This window comes from Cebus imitator, unplaced genomic scaffold (genome assembly GCF_001604975.1).
Source record: "Cebus imitator isolate Cc_AM_T3 unplaced genomic scaffold, Cebus_imitator-1.0 Scaffold84, whole genome shotgun sequence".
NCBI classification, from domain to species: domain Eukaryota; kingdom Metazoa; phylum Chordata; class Mammalia; order Primates; family Cebidae; genus Cebus; species Cebus imitator.
This window is the reverse complement of record NW_016107399.1, coordinates 3404213-3416374: the sequence shown is the minus strand read 5'-3', so window position 1 is coordinate 3416374 and position 12162 is coordinate 3404213. Positions and strand designations below refer to the sequence as shown.

Sequence of the window (12162 nt, the reverse complement as noted above, 5' to 3'; positions counted from 1 at the left end):
AAAAAAAAAAAAAAAAAAGGCATCACTGAGAAGGTGGTATGGTAGTGTTTCAACGGAGATCTCAGGAGGTGATGTTGGTGAGGAAATGACCGAAACAATTTGCATAAGTCAATACAAGGTTACAAGCACTGACACAGCACACTTTCATGACAAGAGATGCTATAAACTTGTGTATATCTTTCCCATGAGTACAGTCTATTAAGACTTAGAGCAGCTCTACTTGCACAATACAAAGCTTACCTAAACTTAGCAAAAAGACTTCATTTAAAATTACAAACATACTAAACAGTGTAAGTGTAAAAAGTCCATTATTTCAACTGCATGAAAGTTATTTCATGCATGGACAAATGGAAGACTACTTAAAAATAATGAATTTTCCACTGTTTTTCCAAAGAAAAGTGATCCAATAAATGTGGTGGTTCACAAAACTGTTTAAATGAAGACTTAGGTTAAAACAAAAGCTAAGTTATATATACATACTATGTACCAACAAAAATTAAAACTTAAAACAAAAAACCCTAAACTGGCTGGGCACGGTGGCTCATGCCTGTAATCCTAGCACTTTGGGAGGCCTAGGCGGGTGGATCACTTGAGGTCAGGAGTTTGAGACCAGCCTGGCCAGCATGATGAAACTCCGTCTCTACTAAAAATATAAAAATTAGCTAGGTGTGGTGGTGCATGCCTGTAGTCCCAGCTACCTGGGAGGCTGAAGCATGAGAACCACTAAACCAGAGAGGTAGAGGCTGCAGTGAGCCAAGATCAAGCCATTGCACTCCAGTCTGGGTGACAAAGCGAGACTTAGTCTCAAACAGCAACCACCACCACAAACAACAACAATCCTAAACCTAAGTTTTTAGACAACCACACAGAATTTTCACGTAATTTTAGAAGTAATTTTTACTTTCCAGCTAGTTTTGCTCCTTGTCCAGAACTTAATAAACCCCAAGAGTTTAACCGTTATGTCATATACACATTTTCCATTGGAGATCAGATTTGAAATGAAGGAAACTGAAAAACTAATAATATACTCTAGGATTAAAGCAAACACACAAACAAAACCTTACAAAAATCTGATCCCAGAAGACAAAAAGCCTCCAAATCTATGGTTCTGCCATTAAAAATGACACTGTTTTGATCATTTTTATACTCATACGTCTTAATCCTCTTCCTCAAAATTATTCCACCAATCTCCCTAAAAATATGAGCTTATTTTCTAGTAAAGGAAGGTTCATTGTATAAATGTGTCAAAATTCAGAATGGCTTTGTATACTTTGTTAAGCTAAACTCACAGCTTCCTCCCAAGACTGCAACATAATCTTCCTCACTCAAATGATGTGCAGCACAAAGATCTTACACTCTTTTCCTCTTTATCTCAAAAGGTCCCTATGACCTCCTTTTCTATTTCAGCATTAAGATTCTTCTTTTCAAAGATAACCCTGCCTTTACCTGCCCTTATGGACCACTGTCATCCTATAGTTACATATACGCTGTAGTCAAACTGACTTACTGGTTTTTCTTAAACAGTCTCTTGGCTTTCATTTCTGTTTTTCATTTTGTTTTGTTTTGTTTTGAGACGAGTCTCATTCTGCTGCCCAGGCTGGAGTGCAGTGGCGTGATCTCGGTTCACTGCAACCTCCACCTCCTGGGTTCAAGCAATTCTCGTGCCTCAGCCTCCTGAGTAGCTGATATTATAAACGTGCACCACCATGACTGGCTAATTTTTGTATTTTTAGTAGAGACAAGGTTTTACCATGTTGGCCAGGTTGGCCTCGAACTGCTGACCTCAAGTGATCCACCCACCTTGGCCTCCATAGTGCTGGGATTACAGGCATGAGCCACCGTGCCCAGCTGGCTTCATTTCTCTGAGTCACTATTCAGGCCATTTTTTAATTGGAAAGGTCCCCCCTTCAACCCAAATCTCTGCTCTAAGAAATTCTATCTTCACAGAGGAAACAAAATATTTATTCCATATAGTATTTAGTAGTTTTTAAACCCTCACAACACTTAAGTGACATCTTTCGCATCTGATTTTTCATAATTATTTGAAACTCTTTTGAAATTCTACCAGAATTTACCATATATGACTAGCATTTTCACACTAGAGTCTTATTGAGCAGGAGATTCTGAGGTTAAGGACAATTGTGTCACTCTTTCCCACATTTCCCAAAGAAATTTTCCCATACAAGTGCCTTACGTACAAGAGCAGCTCAAATCCCGCTAAATATCAAAAGCTCATTAAATTGGACTAAGGAAAACTATTCTAAAGTGGTAAAGTATAAAACTGTATCTTTTTTTCTTTTTTGAGGTAAAGTTTTGCTTTTGTTACCCAGACTGGGGTACAGTGGTGCCATCTTGGCCCACTACAACCTCTGCCTCCTGGGTTCAAGCGATTCTCCTGCCTCAGCCTCCTGAGTAACTGGGATTACAAGCATATGCCACCACACCCGGCTAATTTTGTATTTTCAGTAGAGACGGGGTTTCTCCATGTTGGTCAGGCTGGTCTCGAACTCCCAACCTCAGGTGATCTGCCTGCATTGGCCTCCTTAAAGTGCTGAGATTACAGGCAAAACTTCATCTTTTAACACTACTATTGCTGGGGGTTCTGGTTCAAGATGGTGAATTAAACACATGCACAAATTTATCTCTTCTTGCTCCCAAGACCCTATGAAGATGACAGCCAAAGAATAAAAATGGTACATGTCCACAACAAAGGAAAAAAGCAGAAAGAGGTCTCCAGAGAAGACAGTTTAACAAATCTGTGCGGGAAAAAAAAAAAAGGTAACTGGTGAAGCTGGACAGAAGTCACAGTCTTCAGTGTTCACAGAAGAGGATACAGCAGAAGGAGGTCTGCCTATCAGAACTCAGGAGAGGCTTTGGACTTATGAACATGTCTCTACTCACAGAGCAGAAAAAGAAGACATAAGGCTGAACTTCCGGAAAAAGAACAGTCCACTTCCCTGACCCCCCATGCAAAAAAGTAAACTGTTCTTGGAAAATCAGGCAGCAAGAATGGTTGCTTGTACCCTAAAGCAAAGCCTTTCATATTCCGGCATTTAGGATTTTGCCTCCAAATTAACATCTATCTCTCTTGTCTGCTTTCTTTACAGGAAAGCCTCATCAGTTAACAATCCCCACTGAACAATATGGAACACTTACTCAGCTTTATAGCCTCATTTCTAAATATGAGCGCAATCAAGGATAATCAAGACATTCAAGAAAAGCCTGCAACGTGAAAAAGAAGGAAACAGACCACAACTCACAACCCAGAAGAATGAGATAATCCAGGGAACAAAAGCAAACTAACAGCTCTAACAGCTTACAGAAGAGTGTGTAGAAACGCAGAGTACTTTATAGTGGCAAAGACCAACTACTTCAAGGGGATTTATGAAATTATTACATCCAGAATCCCAGTTTTTCTCATGTCTTCAACCCTCATCAACACTGATGATGGCTATGATGATTTGTGTAACATAGCAACACTTATAGGCTGAGAGATACTGAGACTTCAAAAAGCCTCTGCCCACATTTTAACTTATCAGAGCTTGTCAGGGCTTGTGCCGAGTCCTGTTCTCTTTCTGCTGTTTGTCAGAGTGATCTCATCTACATGCTGTGAGGTATATTAAGGCAGAAGACTTGTCTTTCTGTATTATATCTTCAGTGCCCAGCACATAGCGAAAAGAATGCTGACACTACCCAAACCACTTCACTGAGCTCTAGGTCAGGACCACAGGTTGCTTGCCTGCTATCTACAGATGTGATGCCTCACCAGGACCTCAGAACATTGTAACCTTCTTGCTCCTCTCTTCCCCATCTATCCAGTAGTATAAACCAGAAAACTGGGTGTCATCTTTCATTATTTCTTTGCATTTTCTCTCCCTGGGTCCAGTCCATCAGCAAGGTCTACTGTCTTTTACCAATTTTAAATCAACCTATTCCTCTCCATCACTCCACCGTCACCCTAGCGCAAGCCATTTCTTGCCTGGATTAGAGAAATCATCTAATAATCACAGGTTCCATACTTCCCTTTTTGCCTCCTTATAATACACCCTTTAATACACTGAATTAAAAATTCAGACCTTTTAGATGTAATCTGACACTTCCCTAATTGATAAAATTCCGTCTTATGGCTAACAAGGCCTTGTGTTTCTGACCCCCAATGGCTTCAACCTCATCTTATGCATTCTTCATTTCACTCATTCCTCCCCAGTCACACTGATTGTCTAACAATTTCTAGTAAAGACCAAGCGTTTACCTCAATGCTTTGCTATCCCTCTGTCCAGGGTGCTCTTCTTACCATTTTTTGCATGGCTGCATGTTTCTTCCACTTCGGTTTTCAGTTTTAATGTCACACTCTCAAAGTCTTCTTGACTACTCTATAAAGTGGTCTACTTTTCTACATATTCTTCTCTGTTAGAGTGTCCTGTTGATTTTCTTCTCAGCACTTATGATAAACTAAAAATTACCATTTTCTTTATTATGTACTGTATGTTTCTTTCTTACTTAACTGCTAGCTTCTTGAAGGCAGGAACCACATTACTTTTGCTCATCTTTGTACCATCTCCTGGCACAGAGGAGATGCTCAATAAATATTTGTTGATTAAATAAAGGCTGCCATATTTTAGTCAGCAAGTCATAGACAGTGAATTAGTCCAAGAACAATCATGACAAGTAGCATCAGGAGACTAAGGAATCTATAAAAGTTATAAATATTCTAACCTCCAAAATAACATGTTATTATTAACAGCCTGTTTACTTAGGATTTCAATATTCAGTTTGTCTAACTCTACTCAATCTCACCAATACAAAACCTACCCATTTCTCCTGGAGCTAGAAAAAACATTTATCACAAATTTATTACAAACTTTAAGGTCTTTTAGTAGGCGTTTAAGAGCAGTGCTTGGAATAAGTTTCATTTGCTTATATTAACAGATTCTGTTTCTATTGTACATTACAATCCAAACTCCCTTGTAAAATATTATACATTAGAATCTTATTACGTTATGAAGCTCAATGGAAAGTAGATCCATCCTGTCCAAAGAAGTTTGGTAAAGCACCTAAAGCACTATGTAACAGTTTTACCTTTAACAAAATCCCATGGCATGGACCTCAAATAATGTCTTAAATTAGAGCTACTCTAATCTTGCTGCAGAGTGTACCTACTCTGCTGAACTTGACACTGTATTTCCTCAATTATAAAACATATTTTCTTCACATTTTAAGCAAAATTAGAATGCATTTTACAATTGAAGGTATTCCACAATATCTATTTGACAGTCTAAAAATAGTTGCCACTGCCCAAGGATGTACAAATTTAATTATTAATTTTGATGGTAACCAGACATTTGCAATTCTTCAAAATTTTAGTCAATAAACCATTTAAAGATTATTTGAGGACATAGTAGTTTGTCCCTGAAAACTTTCTTTTGACCTATTCTGAAAAGATCAAGAAAAAACCAGCATCAAAAACTTGCAGAAAGGGTATGCTTAGAAAAAACCCCCAAAGATAACAGTGGAGTTCTTTTTTAAGAAATGCTATGGCCGGGTGCGGTGGCTTATGCCTGTAATCCCAACACTTTGAGAGCCCCAGGCAAGCGGATCACAAGGTCAGGAGTTTGAAATCAGCCTGGCCAATATGGTGAAACCCCATCTCTACTAAAAATACAAAAATTAGCCAGGTGTGGTGGTGGGTGCCTGTAGGCCCAGCTACTTGGGAGGCTGAGGCTGGAGAATTGCTTGAACCCAGGAGGCAGAGGTTACAGTAAACCAAGATTGTGCCACTGCACTCCAGACTGGGCGACAGAGCAAGACTCCTTTAAAAAAAAAAAAAAGAAAGAAATGCTGTATCGCCAACACTCTTAATGGCACAGAGGACAATAATGCATAAAAACATGGACAATGAATGACCCAATGAGAAATTTTACAAATACTTCAGCCTGTAGCTGAGGTAATGGTACATAAATCCAAAATCCCAACATATCATCCATAAGCTTTACAGATTAACAAGAACAACAACAACAAATGTGGGGAAAACAAAATCTACACCTGCAGCATAACTAGAGGAATGCTAAAAAGCTCAGTTATCTATAAATACAAAAATGAAAACTTTAATTTTCAGTGGAGCAATTTCTCAATCTCCTACCCCAACCTTTATATGGAGTGGAGCCCAGAAAAAAACTGTGGGGAAGAAAGAAAATGGAGAGCCTAAGATTAAATTAAAATCATTCTTACAATGAGGAAGCCCATTCTTCATGTAAATATTCAAATAGTCCTAGTAGATCAGAGCATTGACTATAAGAAAGTGACTGGGCTAATAAGTGAACGAGGAAGAGGGAAGGGCCCTTTAGAAATTAGGTGGAGAAAAAAAGCAAAGGGGGAAATCCAAGATCATGCAGGAAAAAAAATTTGAAGAACCTACAACCACATTCCTACCATCCCGAAAACATTCATTAAAGAACCTGTACTTTGTCATGATGATAGAGAGGAAGGTTCTTGGAACAAAGACTCTCAATCAAATCTCCCCCTAAATTATCAGGCTTGTCCAAGAAATACAAAGGAGCAATGTATCTTTATCTATAAAAAGCTATTATAGGAAGAAAACAAGCTATCATAAAAAAAAATAGCCATGCATGATGGCTTACACCTGTAATCCCAGCAATTTGGGAGGCTGAGGCAGGAAGATCGCTTGAGGCCAGAAGTTTTACACCAGCCTGGGCAACATAACAAGACCCTGTCTCTACAAAAAATGAAAAACAACTAGGTAGGCATGGTAACACATGCCTGTAGTCTCAGCTACTGAGGAGACTGAGGCAGGAGGATTGCTTGACCCCTAGGAGTTCTAGGCTGCACTGAGCTATGATTATGTCACTGCAATCCTGCTGGGGTAACAGCAAGACTCTTTAAAAAAAAAAAAGAAGAAGAAGAAGAAAATAAAAAGAAAATAGAAAATGAGAATCAAAACACTTTGGCTGATAACTTCTCATACTCAAGCACCCCCCCCAAAAATATGAAGGAAAAAAAAAGCATAACATTACTCTATTAGTCCATTCTTACACTGCTATGAAGAAATATTCAAGACTGGGTAATTCATAAAGGAAAGAGGTTTAACTGACTCATAGTTTGCATCGCTGGGGAGGCCTCAGGAAATTTGCAATCATGGGAAAGGCAAAGGAGAAGCAGCTACCATCTTCACAAGGTAGCATGATGGAGTAAATGTAAGCAGAAGAAATGCCAGATGTTTATTAAATCCGTCAGATCTCATGAGAACAGCTAGAAGGAACCATCCTCATGATCCATTTATCTCCACCTGGTCTAACCGTTGACATGTGGGGGTTATGGGGATGACAATTCGAGGTGAGATTTGGGTGGAGACACAGAGCCAAACCACATGAGATTTGGGTGGTGACACAGCCAAATCATATCAGTTACCATTCCATGTTAAATTAAATATTCTCAGAAAGGATATGAGAATATGGAAACACACCCTGCATGAGAAACATTGAAACTAGAAACCAAAATAAATAAAAAAAGAAAAAGAAATGAGTTAACTCAGGAAAGAGAGAGGAAAAAAAGAAAAAAAATTACAGAAAAGAACTAAATTACCAACTGCTCAAGGCTGAACAGATTCATTTTTAAAGTTAATAAGAGAAGCTGAAGAAAGCAGAAACTATCATGAGAATAAACAAAGTAAAAAGGGTCAGAAAAAGTGATTAAAATAAAAGGCAAAAAAGATGAAACATATATATATATATGACTCCTTTTAAAAAGAAACATTAAACAGTGGAACAAAACTAACATTAAACTATGATCTAAAAAAAATCTCCAGAAATAGAACCTGATTCTGCATATTGTAAGGGCTCACCAAATGCTCAGTAAATGGACCTGCATATAAACTCAGAGAAACATCCTAGTGAAAGTATTAGACTTTGAAAAAAGATTAAGGTCTCCAGGCAAAACAACTCCAGTCAAAAATATCAGATAACTAAGGTCAAGAGAATTAACAGACCAAATTTCACAAAAGGAGCACACAAAGCCATAAAATGAAGTTGCATTTTCTAGAAACTCAAGGAAATACTGTGTAAAACATTAGCAAAAGTTTTAAACAATACAATCAATGTAGATCATGTATGTGTGTGTATATGTATCTCAAATGCTATATCCTGAAAAGAAAGTATATTCTCATATGACAAGAGAACAGTCACAAAAATTGATAATGTTAAGTTAGCAAAAAGTAAACCCCAAATACCAGTAACTTCCATAAAGTAAAAATATTACAAACATTTTCTGATCACAATGTAAAAACACTGGAATTTACTAAAAGAAAAACAAAATGTAGAAAGTCCTTCTTGCCTGGACATTTAAAAGCCTTGTATTTAAAGAGATAGTGGTTGAAAGTTAAAATGACAATTAGTTTAAAATGGCAATGAAAATACTGCATGCAAAAAAATCTATGTAATTCATTGAAAACAATGATTAAGAGAAAATTCACTCTACTATAACACATCAAAAAAATCAGGCAAAAGATAAATGAATTACATTTCCAGCCCCCAAAACTAGAAAAAGAACCACAACATACAAAGAGAAGAGCAAAAATTAATTAGGAAGAGAATAGAAACACAGGTCTAATAAATTAAAATCCTATTGCTCTCAATAAAAGACAACACACTTGCTTACAAAACAATGAGAGCACAAATACACAATGACAAGATAACCACTAAAACAGAAGAAATTTAAAAAATTTTAAGAGACCGCACTTCTTTGCAGACCTTTAAACAAATAACTTTGAAAAGCTATATAATATGTATCATTTTCCAAAAACATACAGATTACCAAAATTTACCCCGTTAAAATTAGAAAGCCTAATAAAATCAATTTCCATAGAAAAAGTTATCAAGGAACTGCCCCTACAAAAATGCACCAGTCCCAGATATGCACAATCCGCATGAGAAAAATTTTAAAACATATTTGAAAGACACAAAAGTAGATTTGAGCAACGGAAAGATGTCCCTAGTCTTGGAAACAGCTCAACATTATAAATATTTTAGTTATCCCCAAGTTAATTTATAAATTTAATGCACTAACAAGATTTTTTTATGGAGCTATAATGAAGTGACACTTCTGAATATTATTGTTGTTTACACAATGGAAATGCTTTAGACATTCAAAAGATAAATGAGCAAAAATGGAATACAACAAGCAAATGAACTTAACTATTAGTATATTCCAAAAGAATAATTTGTACTGAAAGGGGAAAAAAAGAACCTAAATAACTTTTGAACAAAGTATTTTGACTACATACTTTCAGACTAAAAACTATTATAAACGAACTCTAAAGAGTTGTATGTCTTTTTTTCAAAATAGCGGTTATCATACAATTCTGAAAAATATTGACAGCCCAGGTTCTCATACTCAGAGAAAGAAAATGTTTTAAAAAGTAATAAAAGCTAGAGAACTCTATGGCATTGGATTGAAATTATACGTTAAGTGTGAACTCATGGTAAGGCAGAGATGGATAAAAAGAGTAAGAGACCTAGCTACAAACAGATGTGTATGTATAGTGTAAACCAATCACACACACACACACACACACACACACACACACACACACAATTTCCTAGCTCTCTCCACTAAGGGGATCTAGAATCAATGACACTCTAGTAAGAAATGAGCACACCTACCAACCAGATCCCATCTCCTAAATATTATGCTCCAGTAAAAGAAACCAGAGATTCTTGGAGAAATGGCTAATCCAGGGCTAGAACAGAGAAAGTAACAGATAAACCTGGAACATTTCGTGCCAAACAGAAAGCAAAGAAGCACCGTTAGATAGAAAGCAATGAAGCAATGTCAAAAGGACACACAAACCCCCACTTGAAGGTATTCCCACTGGCCATATATGGAACAATTTGATCATAAAAATAAAATACAATAATAGATTATAATGTGTTGAATAGTAATCCAGGAGTGCATGCTCATATAAATGAAAAAAATAAGTGGGTGAAAAGGAGAAGCTTTTTTTTTTTTTTTTTTTTTACAGTGGAATGCCAACCAATAAAAGCAGAAGGAATAATCAAATTAGAAAAGTCACTTTTCACAATGACAGTAATAACTGACTCAGGCAAAAACTGGCACTGGATACTAAACTTGTATATGAAAGTTTGAGGAAGAGAATATCTAACCCAATTTGAAAGTACTTCCCCACAAAATATTTATTAATTATATGGTAAAAAGCTGGGAGCAGTGGCTCACACATGTAATCTCAGCACTTTGGGAGAATGAGGCGGGTGAATTGCATGAGGTCAGGAGTTCAAGACCAGCCTGGCCAACATGGTGAAACCCCATTTCCATTAAATATACAAAAATTAGCCAGGCACAGTGATGGGTGCCTGTAATCCTATCTACTCAAGAAGCTGAAGCATGAGAATCGCTTGAACCTGGTAGGCGGAGGGTGCAGTAATCTGAGATTGTGCTACTGCACTCTAGTCTGGGTGACACAGCAAGACTCTGTCTCAAAAAAAAAAAAAAATATATATATATATATATATGGTATTGGAAAATTATTTTTTTTACCATATACATATATATATACCATATATATATATACGTACCATATATATATATATACACACACCATATATATATATATACACCATATATATATATATATGCCATATATACCATACATATATATATACCATACATGTATATACACCATACATATATATATACCATACATATATATACACCATATATATATATACCATATACATATATATACCATATATATATATACCATATATATATATATACCATATATATATATATGGTAAAAAAATAATTTTCCAATAAAGAAATATTGACAGGCATTATTTTAAACAAGTGATCAAAGTTATCATTATCAGTATAGGGACAAACTGACATCATATGCCTCCAGATACGACACACTGAGCAGTCACATAATCACTTCTGCGGTATTCCTGCCAAAAATACATACTCTCAATTTAACCATGAGGAAATACAGATCAACTCAAAGTAAGAAACTATTCTATAAAATAACTGGCCTGTACTCAAAAATGTCCAGATCATGAAAATAAAAGTAAGACTGAGGAACTGTTCCAAATTAAAGAGATATAATAACTAAGTGCAACATGTGGTCCTGGATTGGACTCAGAGTTTTTTTGGCTACAAAAAACATAGTGGAACAATAATACATTAAGAATATGGTCTTCAGATTAGATAATAGTATTGTATCCTATATCCAATATCCTGATTTTTATAATTACACTATGGTAATATAAACGTTCTACACACACAGACACACCCATGCACGTACATACACAGTAAAAGCCTACAGCACCCAGTATTCCCAGGCAGTCTCTCATATAAGTACTAACCAGGCCAATCCCTGCTTAACTTGTAAGATCAGACAAGATCAGGCGTGTTCAGGTGCTTACGGCTGTAGACTAAACATTCTTATTCGCAGGAAACACATATTGAAGTATTTAGGTGTAAACAGGCATAATGACAGCAACTTACCCCCAAATGGTTTTAAAAAAGTATACATATATTTAGGAACAAAATCATAGAAAATGTATTAATATGCTAGCAATTAAGGAAACAGAGAATAGCATACTTTGTATTATTCTTGCAACTTTTCTGTAAGTCTCAAATTATCTCAAAATAAAAAATACTTTTGCCTATTCATTGCACTTATATATTATTTTATATGTAAGTACAAGACTTCTATGTGATAAAAATCTGTCTAAATAAATCTAAGGACATTATTTTATCAGCATAGAAATTCTAAGTGATAAGAGAGAACAGTTTATTGGCAGTTTGTTTTTAGCAGTACACAAGTAACAACAATGTATCTTACTATCAATCAAATTTTATATTCAAGAAAATACAATGATTCCAAGCTTAATGGGAAAATATTACACAAAAAAACAAAAATAATCCTACCATATTTTCTCAAGTCAGAAGTCAAAATGACTCTAAAGCAAAAATGCTAACAATACCTTGTGTTGCTAGAATAATCCCACATGGCCACATCTAGGAGGCTTCGAACCCAGGTTTTAGAGGGTTCCTTGAGAAATTTTTGCTGGTAGATCCCCACTAGAAGGTCCTCTACAGTAAGAAGTTGTAGATCTTGCCTGATTTCTTCCA

General features: G+C 36.1%; 1 protein-coding gene across 2 annotated transcripts in view; it reads right to left on the bottom strand.

The window, feature by feature from the left end:
* Positions 1 to 12162, bottom strand: part of MAEL (maelstrom spermatogenic transposon silencer) — a 48714-nt gene that overhangs the window by 6808 nt on the left and 29744 nt on the right. For both annotated transcript variants that reach the window (XM_017534076.2, XM_017534074.2), the window contains one exon: positions 12015 to 12156. In XM_017534076.2, coding sequence (XP_017389565.1) covers positions 12015 to 12156 — 142 coding nt within the window. The remainder of the gene's footprint in view (positions 1 to 12014; positions 12157 to 12162) is intronic.